The 21,972-nt window shown below is 45.6% G+C and overlaps 1 protein-coding gene across 1 annotated transcript in view; it reads right to left on the minus strand.

Moving 5' to 3' along the window:
* Nucleotides 1–21,972, minus strand: part of FLT3 (fms related receptor tyrosine kinase 3) — a gene marked incomplete at both ends in the record, with an annotated part of 46,195 nt that overhangs the window by 22,833 nt on the left and 1,390 nt on the right. Inside the window, 7 exons of the mRNA XM_084277690.1 lie at nucleotides 1,986–2,139; nucleotides 2,829–2,968; nucleotides 3,576–3,712; nucleotides 4,577–4,694; nucleotides 6,931–7,046; nucleotides 8,212–8,414; nucleotides 9,909–10,033. Coding sequence (XP_084133816.1) covers nucleotides 1,986–2,139; nucleotides 2,829–2,968; nucleotides 3,576–3,712; nucleotides 4,577–4,694; nucleotides 6,931–7,046; nucleotides 8,212–8,414; nucleotides 9,909–10,033 — 993 coding nt within the window. The remainder of the gene's footprint in view (nucleotides 1–1,985; nucleotides 2,140–2,828; nucleotides 2,969–3,575; nucleotides 3,713–4,576; nucleotides 4,695–6,930; nucleotides 7,047–8,211; nucleotides 8,415–9,908; nucleotides 10,034–21,972) is intronic.

The raw sequence follows: 21,972 nt of genomic DNA on the forward strand, positions 1-21,972 counted from the left end.
TCTCAGGGCTTCAGATTCCAAGCCCAGACAGAAAACTACTCCCAGTACCTTGCAATACAATCCTTACCCCAGCTTTCCTTTTTATGCCTTATTTCCAGACTTATCCCTATTTGGATATTTTTTTCCATCTGAGAAACAAGGTTTGAAGTTGAAGCTGTCCTGGACTAACTTCAACACTTTTAAATCATCATGTTGCTAACTAGAATGAGGTTTCATTTGTCATGCTTTTGATTTTTTTTTTTTTAAATTATCAGGCCTTGTGTAGCTTGGTGTTGGGAGGATGATTCCCTTCAGGGCCTGGAAAGCAGGAGACATGCAGAACAAACAGTAACACTGGAGTAGTTGTCTCTCCAGTTTCAGACTGTCCTTCAGATCCATCACAGCTGCAGCTGCATTTCTGGATGACAGTTTGCCAGCTCTGTCAGCACTTGCTATTCATCTTCTCTCTGGGCTACATTCTAAATTAACACAAAACTTTTTGGTTGTTTCTTCTTATGAGTTACACAGCTTTCAGAGCTAAAATTCTTCCCCAGATTTACTTTCCCATAAAATTTAGCATACTCAAATGGCCACTTGTCAGTCACTCCCTTGCCATAAGAGGAAACAGTTGTTTCTCACTTGTTCTGGGTTTTGAATGGGACAACCCACCACCAAGAACCTTCCAATTCCTTCATGGTGGACCCAGTTTAGGCCTGGTGCTGGTTTTCTAACTGTTTTTTATTTTTTTGTATAAAAACAAAGGAGCACCTGAAGGGACCACATGAAACAGCAGAGCAGTGCCCACAAGAACCTCTGTGGTACCTCCTCGCCTCCAAAGGTGCAGCAAAGGTGGGGTTGAGGTGCTGTACATGAAAGGGAGATGCAGTGGGAGAAAATGGTAAGGAGGAAGCTGAGGTCATGGCTGCAGCTTTTACAAAACCTGTACTGGAAACATGGCAGGACATTTCTGTCTCACATTCATTGAAACTGGTCATTCTGGACTCTGGCCACGCTACTACATGGAGCAGGTCACGCATTTTACATTTTCAGCCAGATCCAGAAACTGTTTTCTGCATCCATCTCTGGGGTCCCCTGTTCAGGAAAAACATGGGGCTTTTGGACCAAGTCCAGAGGAGGCCCACAAAGATGATCAGGGTGCTGGAGCACCTCTGCTATGAAGACAGGCTGAGAGAGTTGGGCTTGTTCAGCCTGGAGAAGAGAAGGCTCCATGGAGTCCTAATTGAGGCCTACCAATACTTAAAGGAGTCATACAGGAAAGTAGGAGAGAGACTGTTATCAGGGAGTGTAGTGATAGGACAAGGGGCAATGGCTTCAAACTGAAAGAGGGTAGGTTTAGATTAGATGTTAGGAGAAATTGTTTAACTACTAGGGTGGTGAGGCAGTGAGACAGGTTGTCCAGAGAAGCTGTGGCTGTCCCCTCCCTGGCAGGGTTCAAGGCCAAGTTGGATGGGGCTTTAATCAACCTGGTCTAGGAGTGGGTGTCCTTGCCCATGGCAGGGGGCTTGGAACTAGAGGGCCTTTGACATGCCTTCCAACCCAAACCAGTCTGTGATTCTATGATTCTACTCCCCCTACCCAGAAAGCCCAAGGCTTAACCTCCTTGGGGACCCTATGTAGCTTTGTGTTGCCACAAAAAGCCACTATGGCTTTGCATCACACTGGCTTAAAGTCACCTACAATAACATCAGATGAATCCCAGCCTGTGTCTCTAGAAATATCATTGCAACAATCACATAGACTATTTTCATTTCACTGAGAAGCTACATAAAGAAAAGGTTGATTATTTTCAGGTACCAGAATGACTCAGTTCAGATTAAACTCTTGGCTTTCCTGGACTGCCAGTAAGTGCAAACAGACCTTTTATTTTCCTTAGAAAAGGAACTACAAACATACACTGCATATACCTGCAAGCGAAGAACTGCACGGAAAACATAGCAGAACAACCAGCTGAGGCACAAGATTAACACTGAGGCGGTTGGAATTACCTAAAACCGTAACCAAAGCGGTTTGATTCGGATGAGCTGTAGAAGAACAGGTATAGTGTCCACTATCATTTGTTCCTGCCGCTGGAGCGAACGTATACTGGATCCGAATCGCCGAGTGATCTGCTTGATATTCTAATCCTTCGAACTGCCGGTCCTGGTTTTCAACAGAGATTCCCATTTAATCCAGGTGATAACTCCTCGATCATAGAATCATAGAATCATAGAATGGTCTGGGTTGGAAGGGACCCCAAGGATCATAGAGCTCCAACCCCTCTGCCACAGGCAGGGACACCAACCTCCAGGCCTGGAGCTACACAAGGCTGCCCAGGGCCCCATCCAACCTGGCCTTGAACACCTCCAGGGACGGGGAATCCACCACCTCTCTGGGCAGCCTGTTCCAGCCCCTCACCACTCTCTCTGTAAAAACATCCTCCTAAGATCTAATCTAAACCTTCCCTCCTTTAGCTTTAGTCCATTCCCCCTTGTCCTGCCATTATCTGCTCTTTTAAAAAGTCGAATCCCCTCCTGCCTATAAGCTCTCTTCAGGTACTGGAAGGCTGCAGTGAGGTCCCCCCGCAGCCTTCTCTTCTCCAGGCTGAACAAGCCCAGTTCCCTCAGCCTCTCTTTGTAGGGCAAGTGCTCCAGCCCTCTAATCATCCTTGTGGCTCCTCTGAACCCTCTCCAACAGTTCCACATCCTTCTTGTATTGGGGCCCCAGATCTGGACACAGGACTCCAGATGGGGCCTCCTGAGGGCAGAGTAGAGAGGGACAATCCCCTCCCTGTCCCTGCTGCCACTCCTCTGCTGGTATTAAGTACCTCAAAACATGCTCTGCCTCCTTACCTGCTCGACTTCTTTGTTTTCAAAAGACAGTTGTACTCGGAATTTGTAGTTACGGTGAACGGCTCTGCACCTGATCAGCAACGGTTCCCCGACTTTAAGGAGTAATTCAGGTAAAGGTGCTGCTTGTCTTTCATTTAAATCTACAAAATCAAAGCAAAGTCACTGAGACAGCTCTCACTTTGGCTGGAAAAATGCTCAGTTAGATCCACGTTTTTTCTTCTATATATCTATTATTACACTGGAAAGATAATTAGGGTTTGGGAAGATTTCTCACTAATCAAGGAATTAGTAAATTTTATGGATTTACTCATCTCAACCCTAATTTTGTAATAATTTACAAGATATTTATAGGGCACAGTTTAGTGTAGAGATTAGCTCAGGTCAGGTTTATTAAAAAAAAGGACAATCAAACCTGAATTTTATGTATTAATTTATGATTATTTATAAATTTAGATTTTTAAGAACACTTTGAAGAACATTTCCCTGAAACACAGTCCTAAAATCATGAAGAAAAAGTTAATAGATGTTAGCAATGAAGAAAAGCAAGACATTTTTTTACAGAGACCACAAATAGCTATTAGGATTTAGGGTTTAAACATGAGACAAAGCAATCACATTCACCGTTACATATATTCTAGTGATTACAAACAAGTAGGTTAACCCAGAAAGTGTACTCAGTCGAGTAGTGCAACTAACTTCAGTGGTAGGATCCAGCTCACATGCAAGTAAATCTTAGAAGGAAGTTACCTATGGTAAAGAGGCTGCTGCATTCTCTGCCCAGGTCATTGACTGCACAGCACCATATATAAGTTTGAAATAATTCATGTTGTATGTTCTGTATGCCATTTATTTCCCCAGTTTCTTCATGCATTTTATCAGGGCAACTGCAATTACAAGCACAATTATTCATTGGCTCATTTGGTTAACCTCAAGCAAATAAATCTGATAAATCTCCAAGCCATGAGAATATGCAAACAATAGTGGGAAAACTGGATCTTACACAGCTGAATAAAAGGAACTAGGAAAGGTGAAGATAAGAAAATAAAAATGCCATGGCCTAGGCAGAAATAAGAGATGAAGTGACCTGAATACACTCAAACTGGCTCATACACAGGTAATGCTGTGATTAAAATCAGAACAAGGGTGAAATCAGAGAGGCTGAGCTTTCACACCACATCCATGAATTCCTGATGGTGGGAGCTGCTGCAAATTCAGCAACTGTTATGAGATCCCAAACTACCACACTGCAGGGAAAGGGATTATTCCCACCATTAATAGAATCAACTGTATATGTTAATAGGGTAAAAAAATAAAATAAGCTTAGAAAATTATGATTCCTTATAACATCTTCCCAGCTCTAGTACATTCACACTTCAAACAAACAAAAAAAAAAAAAGTAAAAAACTAGAGGGAAACAACATTTGCTCTGGTGACATGAAAACAGAATCCGGATGAACCTTTTACAAGCCAAGAGTTGAATGTTTCTGAAAGACCACAACAGCCAAAATTTCTAAGAAAAATGGGCTGCTGCACTCCAAAAAATGGATCATGTAGACACAGGTTTTTAACTAGTACATGGTTGTGCAATCCAGTTGAGCCCAGCTCCAAAAATTCTGACTCAGATGCTCTCCTCCAGTTATCTCCCTAGCTTGTAAGGCACACCAGCGGTACAAAGCCTCTCCCTCTTCTTCAGAAGATGGTAAGTTATCAGTGTAGAGATCCAGCATGCTCATATATGTACACCATACCTTTCTTCAGGTGTTTTGCAGAATATCCACTCCACAGAGGGCTGGGGGTAGCTCTCAGATATGCACTCAATAACGTCTGATTTTCCTCTTTTCCTGAAATAGGGTTTCCCTGGTTTATCTGTCAAGAATCATGCAAATATGTGAAAATTCTAAAGTAATTTTGAAAGTGATTTGCTCATAGTCCATGAAGTTACAGGGCTGCAATTCACTGAGGGAATTCACTAGTTTCAGGTCTTAGGGAATAGAAAATGATCCTGCCCTAGGGACACTGTGGGTTGGTCTCATGAGCTTGTCAGCCTTGATTGGTAAATGCACAGCTTCCCAGTTTCAAAGGCCTGTGTCTACACACCAGAGGATACTGCTGAGATTGATACCAAAAGGTGTTAATTTGTTGTGGTTGCTATTCATTTCACTGGGCAAGAGTACCTTTCAAAATCACACCCCAAGCCCTGTGGCCTTTGGTGGAGTATCTGTTGGCACTACAAAGTCTCTACACAAAATAGGATCCTCACGTACTAGTGGGTCAGATCAGATACAGGATGGTGAAACAATGGGTGATAATGACTCCTGATAACCAGGACTTATCCTACCATAACTTCTCTACCCTGTATCTGTAACCCAGTGGGAGGAGGTTCCTACACAATCCCCAGTCCCCTGAACCCATCAAGCGCTGACTTGGACTAAGCACAAAATTTAATGTATTACATCTGCTGAAGATTTGACTCTGTTTGGTCTTAGGTCATCTTACAATGAAATTACAGCTTCCACACAGAAGAGATGACATTTTCTCCAGCCATACTTCCATTGCTTGTAGGTGATGTGCTAATGTGAAACTAATACTTCTGGTTTTTAATTTCTTTCTTCATTTATTTCTTATAAGATGGGCCTAGAAAAGGTTGGGGTTTTTTTTTTTCACCTATAGAGATTGACATCTCAGTTGAAGGGTTCAAATCTAGCCTGGAGGATTTTATGAGAGATGTAATTATGATATTAGACTCACAGGAGCAAAGAGCATGCAATTGATATGAAAAATATCTTTATCCAGACAGTTTCGAACTACCCTTCCTTGCACATGTAATAACATCTTTTACCTCTAAAGCCTAATTGATATAGGAGAGAAGGTAATTTTTAATTAAAGATTTAATAACCTGTCTCCTCAATGAAGCTGTTAAAATTATAATTGAGACATGGGGTAGACCTTCAAGTGAAAGAAGGAGAAACTGGAGGTGACAATTCTGACACCTGAGAGAGAAAAAAGTCAAACAGAAGAAATATGTATAAATAAATAAAATAAGTAAGGATTAAAAAATATTGATTAGTCACAGTTTATATAAGAAAAGACAAATACTGATGCATATTATTAAACTTGTCTATAGAATGGTTTGGTCCTAACTTTGCCAGTCTTAGCTGTGTGGATTGATGCTTTCCTTTCTTTTCTTTGAAATTATTTTACAATGTTAAATTTTATCTTTTAAATTTGGCCTTTTCCAGGCAAAATAATATGGTATTTCTCTTCTTTAAAAGAAAAAGCACAACATGTCAACATGGGCATTTTTTTTGGGGGGGGAAGGTGTTCTTGGACACCCCTCCTTAGAAACTGAGGCTTGAATTTGTTGCAATAGCTGCCTTTGCATCAGCAATGTCTCTTGTGTGGTCCTTGAGAAAATTCAATCAAATCTGCTCTCACTGTGAGCCTTTCAAAAAGTCACACCTCGCATGTCCTCTTGTCACCAGCATTTAACAGCAGTTAAAGTCTCAGCTCCTAGGGCACCTCTGTGCTGAGCAGCTGCAGTACTGATGCATTTTACCCAAAAACTCAATAAGCAAGTAAAGGCTGGCACTGAGAAGAGAACTTTGTCATTCCCCTTCCCTCAGTGCTGCCTCTGTCTGTCCATAGAATTGTGAAAGAAAATTCCACAGGCAGAGGTGGCAGAGTGGATCAAAGCATGACTTAGGAGCTCCAGAGACCCAAAAATAAAAGGGATGCCCTGAACTGGTCCAGGTTAACAGCCCAGCCTGCAACACTGTGAATAAACAGGTTAAGATGCAAGCAAACCAAGCTACCCTGCCTGCCTTGAGAACACACAAAAGCCACCCTGGATTTGTCCCTTCTGGCACAGAGGGGACTCTCACAGGGGATCAGGGAGCTGCCACGCATTTACATCTTTATTTGGTCATTTGCATGGTTTATTGAGTAGTGGAAGCTGACTTTCACACAGCCTGTGGCTTTGACTTCAGCCTCAGAAGACAGCCCCCTGCCCTATGCACATCTAGGGAGCTTCTTCCTTGCTTCAGCTGACCTTGAACCTTGAGCTGATGGCTGGAGCGACCCCATTCATCTGAGAAATACTTACTTCGGGTGAGAACAGGCACCACCACTGTGTAATTGCCGGTTTTACTTGTGACTGAGAGGGTGTATGCTCCAGCTTGTGCTTCTTTTATTTGGGAAAAAGCCAAAGATGTAACATATCTATAAAACAGAAAGTAAAGCTGTGTTTGTTATCCTGGAAGGATGAAATGTTAGTCCTGCAAAATCCCTTCAGAGATACTAGTATTCATTATCTAAGTAACATCCTTCAACCTGAAGTCTTTTCTTTGTGTATCTTCCTACACAAACAGCACATAGGAACTTCCAGCCCCAGGTACCACATGCTTAATGCTGAGCATTGGAAAGGATGGACTTCCTGAGCCATGGACAGCTGGGGATGTCCACAGGGAAATGCTTTACCTACAGTCCCATCCTGCCTGTTTTTCAAGGGGAGGCAATAATCCAGCCTCTGGTTCCAGGACAGCTTTGGCTGTTAGAATTAGGATGCTGTTGCTGTTGTTTCTGCTCTGCAGCGTGACCTTAACAAGCCACATCATTCTTCATACCTCAGTTTCTTAGACTATCAAGTAATGATTTTGCCTCATGTGAGCACTGTAAAGCTCAAATTGATCAATGTCAGAAAATCCCTGGAGACCCCCTCATGCATGATGCTATACAAATTAAAAGAACTAAATTTTTTCAGACTACTCATGGCTTTAAGATCATACGTGCATATGGGGCTGAATGACAATCAACAATGTGCTGCTGGGTGACAACAGTTAAGAAAGATTAGAAGACTTAAAAAGATAATGCATAGCATGACTCCTCCTCCTATGAGGAGCGGCTGAGGGAGCTGGGGCTGTTTAGCTTGGAGAAGAGGAGGCTGAGGGGAGACCTTCTCACCACCTACAACTACCTGAAGGGAGGTTGTAGAGAGGTGGGCGATGGTCTCTTCAGCCAGGGGACAGGAGATGGGACAAGGGGCAATGGCATGAAGCTGTACCAGGGCAGGGACAGATTGGACATTAGAAACAAATGTTTTCCTGCAAGAGTTGTCAGGGCCTGGAACAGGCTGCCCAGGGAGGGGGTTGAGTCACCTTCCCTGGATGTGGTCAAAAAAAGGGCAGATGAGGTACTTAGGGATCTGGTTTAGCTTAGGATGGGAATGGTTGGACTTCATGATCTTCAAAGGTCTTTCCCAACCTTGTCATTCTGTGATTGTGATTCTATGACATTAAATGGAAGCACAGTGACAGAAAATATTCTTTTTGCACCCTAAAAGAAACTCTCTTAAAGGTTCTTTGATCCAGTACATCCCCCGACTTACCGATTCTCCGAGTCCAATGAAGGGTTACAAGCTTTGCTCTCTTTAAAGAACCAAATGCATGACATGATCTCTGAAATGTTCATTATCACTCTTAGTTCAATATCTTCAAACACATTGACTTCCACATTTTTAGTTGGCTTGTAGATGTTCTCTGTTCCTCGAGAATTCAAGTAACACCCAAGATCTTCCACAATGTTAGAAACCTGCAGTGCCAGAGGACACATTGTTATTTATTTATTAGCAATTAGCTTTATTTGCTTTTTTTTTTTTGCATTCAAATATTTTTAAAGGATGATCTTCTGGAAAAGCTTTAATGAATTAATAATGCACCATAATGCACAAATATGAATACAAATTATCCTGAAATAACACCTTCATCATACCTTAATTTTGTTTGGTTTTCAGTTTGGTTTATTTTGGGGTTTTTTTCATTTCTACTCTTGAACTTCAAGTATGTTAAATTCTAGTGGAGAGGAAAACTACAGGATTCCTGTTGAATAAGATAATTCTGTTCTCTAGAACATCATAGAACACCTTTAGCCAGATACATATTTTCCCTTAGTGATACAGGTTATTCTTTACTTTCATTTTTGTTTCCTTTCATGTAGAACCATAGGAAGACACAGAACTATAATACAACATTTCTGTTTGTGACCCCAATGCAAAGGCAAGGCCAGAATATATTTTTATCATCCCATTGCTTGTCACAGCATCATCTGGCTAGATTGCTCCTCAATTCCTTGGCAGCTTTACTAGGCAAGGAATGCTTGATCTGGGTGCCTTTCCTCACCACTGAGTACAGCTAAAGGGGAGTTGCAAACAGGAAGAGTTTCCCACAGTCATTCTGAAAACCACTGATGGATTAATAAATTTCTAAGCTTAGCTGCAGCACAAGGTAGCAAGTAAATATGAAGTAGTGGCAAATACATCCAAAGAGTAGCCCCAAATGTCTCCCTTACTCTGGTGGGTAAAAATAATCTGGTGTAAGTTTTTGGAAGGACAGAGTTCATCCCATTTTCTGCCCTGCACTGTGCTGGCCAGTTGGTTCTTCTCTTTTTCTAACTTGAAAATATTTAACTTGAAAATACAGGAAATATTTTAATTGCAGGTTTCAGGTGCTTCATAATTTGGTTGCACATCATGCACATCACCTCTTCTTGGCCTTCTGTCACTGTGAGTCAGAAAGGGAGGGGAACAAAAAAAGAAGTACTTGATTCCCTATCCAGCTTTGGTGCCTCAGTCAAGGTTTAGACCAGACAGGGATATATGGGCTTTGGTGGTGGGAATAGAGCAGTGCAGCTTCCCCATCAGTCCCAGCAGTGATGCACACCTTGGCACACCACCACCAGTTCACACCATGGCTTTGGCAGTCTCCTCTTCAGGGCACATAGCTTTTATACACTGACACATTTCCAGCAATATTCAGCAATATCCTGGCATATTGACGTGAGACAGCATCAAGGCAGCGATTAAAACGCCAGGTTTAGAGAAAACTGGTACTTCTCTATTTACAGTTTCAAAGCATGAACTGTGACAGCTCCTTTTAACCTTCTGCACTCATACCTGGCCTAACCCATGTCATTGTGGCTGTGACATCCCCACAGCCTAATGGTTTAGGGGGGTGTTGTAAGCTTCTGAGAAGGTATTTCTGGAGGGGACAGAGATATTTATAAGCAACTCATGCTCTGCTAGATTACCTTAAGAGATACTGATGTCTCTGGTGTTTCTGAACCTTCATCCCTCTGGCTGATAGACACACATATAATCTCAGATGTGTTTTGATTCACTGCAGAAGTGAAAGTAACTGCTGTCATAACAAGAACTGTAAAACAGAAATAGAAAACAAATGTTATGCTCCCTGTAAATGTCTCTGCTCAGGGGGACTAATTTTAGTAAAAATAAAATACAACAAAACTGCAGAAAGGCTACATCTTTTTTTTTTTGTTAAAGAAGAGGCAAAAGGAATATGCAGATATATCCTGTGCATTTGCAAACTCTGCATTTGCCTGTTGAGCTGAGGGGAAGCTTTCAAAACCACAGAGAAATCGCACTTTTGAAGCGTGTCCCACAACACTGCAGAAAATGTCTAAAGCCTCTGTGTGACAGAGGCTCCTTTAGAAACCACATTTCAAAACGCAGGCTCCCTCTTGCAGCTCACTTCTGCAGCACCAAACTCCATGGCTGCAGGGCAGCATTTGCCCCTCAGGAGCCAGAGGGTGATAATGCAGCATCCCTCCCATTGACACTATGGAGATGTCAAGCTCCCCGAGCATCCCCAAGCATCCCTCACTCCTGCACAGAGCAATGGCAAAATAAAGTCCTCCAGCTTGCAGTGGCAAAACAAAGTCCTTCAAATTGCCTGTCAAGCCCACACTCAGCTCACCCAAGGGCTCAAGATGTACTTTTCCCTTTCCCTGCTCTCCAGGACAGGCTGTATTTGATCTGACATAACGGACACCCTCCTGAGCCATCCTGGGTTGGGTTGGCATGGATTTGTGCCCCCCAGCAGCTTGTCCAGGTTAGATGCTTCTTCTCTTGAGCTGCCATTCATAGCCTTGTGCTCTTTCCCCTCCAGGAAGTGAAGAAGGTAGAAAGTCACACTATTTTGAGGAAAGCAGATGTGGAAGGTGGAGGGCAAGGAAGAGTAAGCCCATGGCTTTCTCCTGACTTCTCCCTCCTCCATGCCTCCCTGGCTTTGTCCTGCCCAGGAGCCTATACAGCCAGGTGTCCCTGGAGTCCCTGGAGCCTGACAGTCCCTGGAGCTGAGCTAAGTCAGCCTGGGCTGTTTCCACACCACCCGACATCACTCTCCCACCAAAGGGGCTGGTCAGGGAGGGGTGCTCCTGGGTGCCTGCCTCCAGGGCAGTCTGAGGGTGTACTCGGTGTTGTCACTGGGTGTGAGTGAAATTTGCCATGGGCTGTTATTGTTATGCTTTCATGGTGATTTTGTCAGTAAGGTGTCCTTGTCCCAACCCACGGAGGCTCTGTCTCTTTCTCCTTTGGGAGTGAGGGAGGGGCATGAGGTGCTCAGCCACTGCTTGGGCAGTGAACCACCACACCAAGACAGCTCACTTGCCAGCTCCCAGCCCTGGCAGGAGCAGCAAATGTCATTTCTCCTTATGCATAAGGAGCAATGTGGGAAAGCTTCTGGTGCCCTGAAGGCATCATCTCTCCAGAATGCTTCTTATCAACTTTCCTGCACGGACAGCAGCTTGAAAAGTCACCTTTTAGCCCTTAAGGAGCAATATAGTAACAATGTCCTCCACCACTGCACATAAACAAGAAAAAACAGAAGTAGGACTGCACAACTGCCAGGGTGAAATGTGTCTGATTTCCATTAGGTCCCTAAAGCCAGCTCTCCACATTACGAATAAGCACTGAATCATAAAATAACACCTCTCTCTTGGCAACATGAAACATTTCTACCCTTGGGGTTTGGTCTGTGGCTTTGCTTCCCCTCCACCCCCCTGATGGTGAGATGGTTGGACATAAAGCAAGGTGCAGAGTTGAAAGAAAGAAAAAAAGTAAATGCACCAGGAAGCACTTGAAGGATGAAAATAACAAGACTGTTCCTGCAGGTGATGGAGGGAGCAAAACTGGAAGAAGGAAGAAATGAGTAAGAGTTGCTGCCATCTCGTCTTTGATTTTTGTGCTGCCTGGAGCTGCCTGAGCTCTAAGCTGGTAACACTTCGACAACCTCTTCTCAGCCCTGTTGGCCCTTTCACCCTTTTCAAACTAGAGACCATCTGACCAGCTCACAGTGAGGGGCATAGCTGATGGAAACCCATTTACGTCCACTGATTTCCAAGATGCACCAGCTGAAACCACCTAAAAATATGACCTCACTCAAAAGTTCAACTTGTTTGGCCTGTGGCACATTCCCTTGCTTCAGCTTTCTGATCTGCAAATAGTTTTAGCTTCTGATTGTACAAGCCAAGCAAATTTACTCACAGAATCACAGAATTTTAGGAGTTGGAAGGGACCTCAAAAGATCATCTAGTCCAATCCCCCTACCAGAGCAGGATCACCTAGATTAAATCACACAGGAACACATCCAGATGGGTTTTAAATGTCTTCAGAGAAGGAGAATCCACAACCTCTCTGGGCAGCCTGTTCAGTGCTCTGTCACCCTCACAGGGAAAAAATTCCTCCTTGTATTCATACGGAACTTCAGCTTGCACCCATTGCCCCTTGTCCTATCACTGGCCGTCACTGAGAAGAGCCTGGCTCTGTCCTCCTGACTCTCAAAATAGAAAACAAGAGCTTGAAGGTGCCTATCAGAAGAAGCAAAATCAAGAAAAGAAATATTGGGAAAAGGGTAACGCTCTGATTCACCATCTCAATCTTCCAGCTGCCAGATGGCCTGTCCAGGGACCGCTGTTCAGGTCTGCACATCAGTCATCGTCCCAAAAGCCCAGAGAAAGAACTGCAGAGACTGAAAGCACTAGGTAAGGAATATCAAATCTGTAGTTTGCATAATCACATTGTGTATTGCTGAACCGTAGTGAAGCCAGAATGGAAATAAATTGCTGGCTCCAAACGATGTTTGTTTATGCCTGCTTCTCACAGAATCACAGAATCATAGGGGTTGGAAGGGACCTGGAGAGATCATGGGGTCCAACCCCCCTGCCAAAGCAGCTCCCCAGCTCATATTGCACAGACAGGCGTCCAGACGGGGCTGGAATCTCTCCAGAGATGGAGACTCCACCACCTCCCTGGGCAGCCTGTCCAGGGCTCTGGCACCCTCACTGGGGAAAAGTTCTTCCCCATGTTGGTGTGGAACTTCCTGTGCTCCAACTTGCAGCCATTGCCCCTTGTCCTGTCTCCACAGAGCACTGAAAAGGGGCTGCCCATTCCCCCTGCATCCCATACTTCAGATATTTATAAACATTCATAAGGTCCCCCCTTAGTCTTCTCTTCTCAAGGCTGAACAGTCCCAGCTCACTCAGCCTTTCCTCACAGGGGAGATGCTCCAGGCCCTTCATCATCTTTGTAGCCTCCTCTGGACTCTCTCCAGGAGATCCCTGTCCTTTTTATCCCATGGAGCCCAGAACTGGACACAACACTGCAGGTGGGGCCTGACCAGGGCAGATTATCTTTTTATAGGTTATACAAAAATAAATGCAGTAGGAGAGACCTTGTTCTCACTGAAGTCAGAAAAACCTCTAGTTGCCATAAACTGAGTCAGGATTTCATCAAGATGGGGAAATGCCTGTACAAGTCAAAAAGTGGGCTTATATGTTAGGCTGCTGTGAAGAAAGGCCTGAATCTACTGAAGAGATATCAAACCAAGAAACTATGCTTAAGCTAGTTTAGCCATTAGGTGGTCCATCTAATGGAACTGCTTGCAAAATTTTATCTTCAACTGGGGATGACTAAAGCAGAGTCTGGAAAAGCAGGAAAGCTACTCCAAAATAGGCTAAAAGTCTGTGTTTGTCAGAAGGGGAAGAGCCGAGGAACTGGAGCACCATGAAGGATGATGAGAAAGCCTTTTTCTTCATACCAAGAGATGGATCTTGTGTTTGAGTTCAGTTCAGCTTTTTACATAGCAGTAAGGCCTTTCCTAGACATAGAACGGCCTTCTACTCTGCTTCATAGTCTGGGAGACCTTCATAAAGCAAACTGTGTTTTTCTTCAGCTTCCATTTTCTCTGTGTGTGACTGTCTGGATCAGCTTTCCAAAATGTTCTCCTTGATCTGAGAAGGTACCATGCCCCTTTTTTCCTATAGATCTCCCACAGTCGTGTGCTGCCAGAAACAAATCTGCAGAAGTGGTGACATGGATGAGCCTAATCCGCATGCATTAACTCCTGAAAACCCTATACCTTTGCATGTGGCTGCCTTTTTCTCATGAGGGGACTCTGAAATGAGGATTGTAGTCAATATAAATATGATAAAAATCAGAGGGAGGCAGGACAGGTAGAAAGTTCTGATCTTAAGTGAATTCTTACCTTTTACCCATATTTTATTTCTCTCCTATAACACCCCATAGCTCTTCTCCTTTCTCATCTTTCAGCACACCTTCCTTCCTTGGTTTCTTTACCACTTAAATAACTCTTAGCTTCTTCCCCCCCCCAAAAAAAAATACCAAATAAAAAAAGCAACCTGTGAGTTCATTATCACATGATGATGGGGCCAGAGGTGTTGCTCTGTGTTGCTGAATAGCAACCACGTGAGAACAAGGTTTAACACGCAAGGTGAGTGACAAGATGCCTCTGTAGCAGCTCATGCTAATGGTGACTAGTTGTAACACTGGATGGGGTACGACTAGGTCAGGCACCAGTCATTTATCTGGTCTTACCAGTTAATTATGACAAGCATCACACGAACTGATTTAATTAGTTCCAGACATGTTCAAGCACGGTTGAGATTTGAGATGGGGGGGGGGGGGGGAAACCTCTCTTCTTGAGAGTAGCCCTGTTGAGAAGGACTTGGGGATTCTGGTGGATGAGAAGCTTGACATGAGCCAGCAGTGGCTCTTGCAGCTCGTAGGGCCAATGGTATCCTGGGCTCCATCAGGAGAGGAGTGGCCAGCAGGGACAGGGAGGGGATTGTCCCTCTCTACTCTGCCCTCATGAGGCCCCATCTGGAGTCCTGTGTCCAGATCTGGGGCCCCCAATGCAAGAAGAATGTGGAACTGTTGGAGAGGGTTCAGAGGAGCCACAAGGATGATTAGAGGGCTGGAGCACCTGCCCTACAAAGAGAGGCTGAGGGAACTGGGCTTGTTCAGCCTGGAGAAGAGAAGGCTGCGGGGGGACCTCATTGCAGCCTTCCAGTGCCTGAAGGGAGCTTATAGGCAGGAGGGGATTCGACTTTTTGAAAGAGCAGATAATGTCAGGACAAGGGGGAATGGACTAAAGCTAAAGGAGAGAAGGTTTAGATTAGATCTTAGGGGGAAGTTTTTTCCAGAGAGAGTGGTGAGGTGCTGGAACAGGCTGCCCAGAGAGGTAGTGGATTCCCCGTCCCTGGAGGTGTTCAAGGCCAGGTTGGATGGGGCCCTGGGCAGCCTTGTGTAGCTCCAGGCCTGGAGGTTGGTGTCCCTGCCTGTGGCAGGGGGGTTGGAGCTCTGTGATCCTTGGGCTCCCTTCCAACCCATGCCATTCTATGATTCTATGATTCTATGATTCTATGAAAAAGCCTCTGGAGGGTGGTAGCTGTTCAGGAGGGTTGGGTGGAAGGGAGTGGAGCATCTCTGGACTTGGATGGCTGAGCAGGAGCGGAGCGGGGGGGAGGCCGGGTGGTTTTGTAAAGGGCTGAACCAGGCTCAGAAACTACTAGTGAGAAAGAAGGGGGACACAGGCAGCGCTGTGGAGCGCGACTGTCACTGCCGGCCTTGCTGCCGTTACCTGCCACCCCCCTCCCCGGATTATTCTTCCACCCGGATCCGCTCACAGAATTTTTAGGGGTTGGAAGGGACCTCCAGACATCACCGAGTCCAACCCCCTCCTCTCCCCACAGCACTGACCACCTGAACCCGTTCAAGCTGCGGTTATTTCTGCCCGGGAGAGGAGTCTCCGTGCGGAGGGATGGAGACCTGCCCCCCCCCCCCCCCCCCCCCTCCCCACCAGCACCCCCCCCCAGCCCCCGGGGGCGGGCAGGCAGGCAAGCGGCGGCCGCCAGGGGGCGCTGCCGCTCCGCGCAGCCCCGCGCAACCCCCGCGCCGCTGCGCCGCCTGTCCCCGGGGCGGCCGCGGCCCGGCGCTGCCCGCGGGGCTGGCGTCAGGCAGCAGAGGCAGCGCCGGACACACGCGCTGGGGCCCTTGGAAGAGCCCGGGGGGGCCCGGTGTCTTCCCGCCTCATGACGAGCTCGGCGGTTCTGTCTCCCGTTGGGCTGCGAAGCAGCGGGGCTGCCCCGCGGGTCTGTTGTTCGTCCAGACCGGTTATCGCATCACCGATGCCCTACAGCTGCTGTTGTTCCTCCTGTTCTTCCGCGGGGTCTCCAGCAAACATTTCCCCGTTTCCTATTGAAAGACAGGCGCAAACTCTTTCTGGGGAGATCCCGTGGCTGTCCTGCCCGGCCCAGAGAGGATTCCCGCTCAGTTCTAAAAGCTCGGGGGGGTAAACCCCCACTCCCAGGTATTCTTGCACAAGAACACATCACCCGTGTACAGGAAACCCCTCCTGCTCAGCAGAACACCTTCAGGTAGGTTGTGCCCCGGTTTGTTACAGCGATCCCAAGGGTGCTGCTTCTGAAGAGGAGTTAAAGCAGCACTGGAGAGAGTTAATAACCATCTGGAGTCCATCCAGGGCACATGCCAGCACAGGGCTCTTCTCTCAATAACTTACTTTATGTCAGCTTCTTCAGTAACACCATCACAGAATCACAGAATCACAAGGTTGGAAAAGACCTTTGAAGATCATCAAGTCCAACCATTCCCATCCTAAGCTAAACCAGATCCCTAAGTACCTCATCTGCCCTTTTCTTGAACACATCCAGGGAAGGTGACTCAACCCCCTCCCTGGGCAGCCTGTTCCAGGCCCTGACAACTCTTGCAGGAAAACATTTGTTTCTAATGTCCAATCTGTCCCTGCCCTGGCACAGCTTCATGCCATTGCCCCTTGTCCCATCTCCTGTCCCCTGGCTGAAGAGACCATCGCCCACCTCTCTACAACCTCCCTTCAGGTAGTTGTAGGTGGGGAGAAGGTCTCCCCTCAGCCTCCTCTTCTCCAAGCTAAACAGCCCCAGCTCCCTCAGCCGCTCCTCAGAGGATTTGCCCTCCAGCCCCTTCCCCAGCCTGGTTGCCCTTCTCTGCACTCGCTCCAGGACCTCAATGTCCTTCTGATGGTGAGGAGCCCAGAACTGGACACAGTACTCGAGGTGTGGCCTCACCAATGCCCAGTACAGGGGCACAATTACCTCCCGGGACCTACTGGCCACACTGGTTTTGATACAAGCCAAGATGCCATTGGCCTTCTTGGCTGCCTGGGCACACTGCTGGCTCCTATTCAGCCTGCAGTCACCCAACACCCCCAGGTCCTTCTCTGCCTGACAGCTCTCCAGCCAGTCTCCCAAACTTTATTCTTCCATCACTTTTTAATTTTATTTTTAATATATCTAATAACCTGACCAGCATTTCCAATAACTTGTCCTCTGTCTTGTTATGTCCTGACATATTTTTGCTACAGACTTTGGCAAACTTCATCTTCTGGATAAAATGATGCCTTTTGGTGTTAATACCTTTCTTCTCAGAAGAGGACAACCAGCAGCCCTGCCTATGGCTCACTTGCAGCCACTTTACAGATGACATAGAGATTTTAACCCAACTCCTTAGCAAGAAGCAAATGCTGAAGGCTGAAGCAAGCAAGACATTTAGATCCATTTTATCTCTCTGTCCTGTCTCTTCTGGTTTTTGTTTACCTGGGCTTGGGTGAGGAAGGCCTGTAGGGTTATATTCAAACCCTTATTTGCTTTTCATTTCACTAAGACAACTTTCCATCTACCTTCCCTGTGAGTCCAAGATAAAGGCTCTGCTCAAACAGCTGAACTGTTGTTTTGCTTGCCATTATTCATGTCGTCTGCTTTGCATGGGACTAGCTGAATGAATGACAGCCCTTCCACAGGTTCCCTGGACTGTGATCCTATCGTGACTTTTCTGCCTGGGCTGGTGCTCACAGGAAGCTCGCTGAAATCCTTGCTGCTCTACCCACATTTTGGGCCATTCCAGCCACTTGTGAACCAGTTTACAAAAAATAACTGGGACTGCTGGGGACATCCCTTTTTGGGAAGTGGCTAAAAGGTGGCTGAAAAAGCAGTGAACCTCAGCTACCATGGCAACCTCCCTTTCTGAGGAAGAGCCTACAGTGTAGCTGGTTCTTCTTCTGCTTCTCACCCACCTTTTCTGTCTTCTCACTGGAGCTTTGTCTTGGCTCCCTCATCATCCACAGCTTTGCAGCCCACTAAGTACGGTGAATAACAGTATCCTGAGCTGTATTAGGCATATTCTCAGCAAGCTGAGGTCCTTCCCCACAGGCTACATCTGGAGTGCTGTGCCCAGTTCTGGGCTCCTTAGTACAAGAGAGACATGGACATAATGGAGAGAGACCAATGAAGGGCCACAAAAATGAATAAGGGACTGGAACAATCCTTCTGTGAGGAAAGGATGAGAAAGATGGGACAGTTCAGCCTGGAGAAGAGAAGGCTCAGGGAGATCTTATCAATAAATACCTGAAGGGAGGATGCAAAGAGAATGGAACCAGGATATTTTCAGTGGTGCCCCATGATAGGACCAGAAGCAATGGGCACAACCTTATTCAGCTTCTTGGGTAACCGAGCAGTGGCACAGGTTGCCCAGAATGGTGGTGGTATCCATCCTTGGAGATAACCAAAAGCAATCTGGACAGGGTTCTGGACAGGACCAGGGCAAGAAGGTTGAACTAGCTGACCTCCAGTGGTCTCTTCCCACCTCAAGCCCTCTGTGAGTCTATGAACAAAGGGATAACTCTGTGGGTAAAGAAGAGCTGGCGTGACACCACCACAGAAATCTCTCACCAATCAGAAAGTGGCATTGGCCTGTCTTTGCTCTTGACTGTCCTTTAGAGGATGTTTGCTCATGGGGATAGCACGTTTGTGCCATTAAAAAGCTGGACAGACAATCCTGAAGCAAAGCAAACAGACACGTCTCATCTAATGACATTAGCAGGTTTGCTTTAAGTCCTTTTTTTTTTTAAATGGCTCTGTGTTTAAGTACTGCAGTCTCATTACCTGACACACTCTAGCACTTCTACTGATATTGGTGGAGTTACTAATTCCTTGCAAGCAAGGGCTACTTTATTTAAGTACCCAAAGTTAAAGTTAGGATATTACTGGCACCTCATCAACAAGGAGGAAACGATCTGCTCAAAAGAGAAATTAAACTAGAAGATAGCAGATAATGAAATGATGCTACTTCTCATCCTAGTATTTCCACCACTGGCTAAAGCATATTGTCCTTAATTTCCTGGAAAAGGAGGTGAGGGAGGAACGCAGAACGCCTGAATTGAGTATGGGGGAAGGATAGACAGAAAGAGGGAGAGTGGGAGAGAATAGTTTTGCTACAAAATGTGAAAAGATATAAAGGAATTCAAGGCATCTGATAAAATTGGGACTTCATTTACATTTAGTAAAACAAAAAATAAATACTAGTTGTTCTTATTTGTATCATTATGAGGTTCAAGTTAAGAAGCAATTGCAATTTCCAAGCAGTGGTACAAATGTAAAATCCAACATACTCCTCAAACCCATTAGAAATCTCATCTACACAATTAAGCCCACAGAGCTAAACATATGGGCGATCAGCTAGCTTCTCTGTCTGCTTACCCTCTTCTTTTTTTTTCAGCAGTTTTTAAGGAAACACCTTAGAAAAATGAGGGAGCCATTCCCTACTTTGGATGAGAAACAGACACACGATGATTCCCTAGCTATCTGTCTAGCTTTGTTAGCATCTTATTTCTCAGGAAATACAGAGGAGGAAAGAAGTGTCTATCCTTCAGACACACCAGCAATTTTCAGGTATGATCTTTGATTGAAGGGTCACAGATTCCTTAAGGAAGCATTTTGCATCATGTTTGAGTTGAGAGTCCTATAGCATCTCCTTAAATGTATTTCTATTAAAAGCAATAGGGTTAAGTCACATGGCAAATAAGGTCTTGCTGCCCATTTGAGAAATGCCACTGTCTGTGGTCTCTGGGCTGAATTCTTGGTTCCTGTTTTCCTTTTAAAAGTGTGTGATCACTGGAATTAAACAGTCCTTGTCCTTTTTTAGTGTTACTATACAACCCTGAAATTGCCTTCTGCCTTCATCAGTCATCCTCTCCTGCTCTTCCACATTTTTTTCTTTGTAAATGTTTTACTCTCCAGTGGCATTCCCGCTGCTGTTTGATGAGCTTTCCATCCCCACCTTTCACAGCAAACATCTCCATGAAGATTTTCAGAACACCTAACTCAAGCCAATGACCCAAACCAGCTTCTCACCTACTTCCCTGAGTAAGCAGACCACGTCCTGGCCTTATCCAGCATTCTCAGCCGGTTTACGCCCAGGTTTTTTGCATGTTTTGGGAGAGAGACTGTAGTCAGGACCAAACTTGATTCTCCCTGGGGTGCTCATTGATTTCACCTTCCTGCCAGTGGCAGGGCTCAGCGCCTGAACTTGCTCTGGAATGTTTGTCAGCTGGAGAGAAACTGGTGTATTGCTGGGAGATGGACAGATCCTGAAGATGGCTGGATCCCAAGCATTTCTGGGATTCTCCTTAAAAAATAGAAGTGTGCTGGCCCAGCTCCTATTTTCCTGACTCCCTGCCACAGGAATGTAATGGGCACCTGTGCATTCTGTGAGGGGTTTTTCAATGGTATCATCCTATAGTTTTTGTGCAATCAGACACACCACAATCTAATCCAGAGCTTGTTAGGGCCTGAGTTTGTGGTCCTTGCTCATGTAAGATCTCCTCTCTTTTGCCAGCCACGGGGAGATCTCAGTCAGCATCTCTCAGCTTCATTTATCTCGGGTGCCCTGAAGCTGCGAGTAATAACCCCACAAACAGCTCTTAGTAAGAGAGGGTGCAACAAAAATAAAGAGGGCTAGAGTGAGTGGTTAATGGAAAACTTCCTCTGATGAGAAAGGTCATCGAAAGTCTCTGTTTGTTACAAAATTCTCCAATTTGTAAACCACAAACTATACTACTGCCTCAATTCCCAGGCTCCATCCACCCTCCCTCTTCAGCCACTGCAGCAAGACTAATTGTATGCTAGAAAATGTCCTCTTAAACCACAAAATCTTGCTTAGGATGACCGGAACAAGTTCAGAAGATGAAGAACTGCAACAGTGCTTTTAAATGTATATAGCTGTATTTACATATATATTGTATTGTATATATTGTTTTCTGAATTTCTTGGGATTACATTCCTCACCGTTGGGGAGCATTTATTTCAGCAAATAACACAGGAAAGTGCTTTTTCTTTCTTGCAACTTTTGTCTGTAATTTAAAGGCAGAGCAGGTACCTTAAGGCTACAGATAGAGGTGGAGATTCACCTCTAGGTGATGTTATGGTTTAGCTTTTCTTTTCTGGTTAAGTGTTGCAGTTTCTGATGGTTCTGGTTTATCATAGAACAGAATCATAGAATATCCCAAGTTGGAAGGGACCCATAAGGATCATTGAGTGCAGCTCCTGGCTCCACACAGGCCAAGTCAGAGCATGGGACTGAGGGCACTGTCCAGAAGTTTCTTGACCTCAGTCAAGCTCAGTGCTGTGACCACTTCCCCAGGGAGCCTGTGCCAGTGCCCAACCACCCTCTCAGTAAAGAGCCTCTTCCTAATATCCAGCCTAAACCTCCCCTGTTGCAGCTTTGTGCCATCCCCTCAGGTTCTGTCGCTGGTCACCCAGGAGAGATCAGTGTCGGCCCCTTCGCTCCCCCTCGTCAGGAAGCCAGAGACTGTGATGAGGTCTCCCCTCAGCCTCCTTCTCTCCAAGCTGAACAAACCAAAGGACTTCAGCCTTTCCTCAGAAGTCTTCCCCTCCAGGCGCTTCCCCATCCTTGTTGCCCTCCTCTGGACACTCTCCAGTAGTTTTGTGTCCCTCTTGTACGGTGACACCCAAACTTGCACCCAGCACTCGAGGTGAAGCGGCACCAGCGCAGTGCAGAGCGGGACAATCATATTTATACTGTGTGTCTGCACAACTTACCACTAGGTCTTATCTCTAGGTGATAGATACTTAAAGGGAACACATGCATTTTAAAGAAATTCCATATAATTCACTAAACAACTTAGATTTTTTACATCAAATTGCT

The sequence above is a fragment of the Gallinula chloropus genome, assembly GCF_964237585.1.
Source record: "Gallinula chloropus genome assembly, chromosome: 1".
NCBI lineage: Eukaryota > Metazoa > Chordata > Aves > Gruiformes > Rallidae > Gallinula > Gallinula chloropus.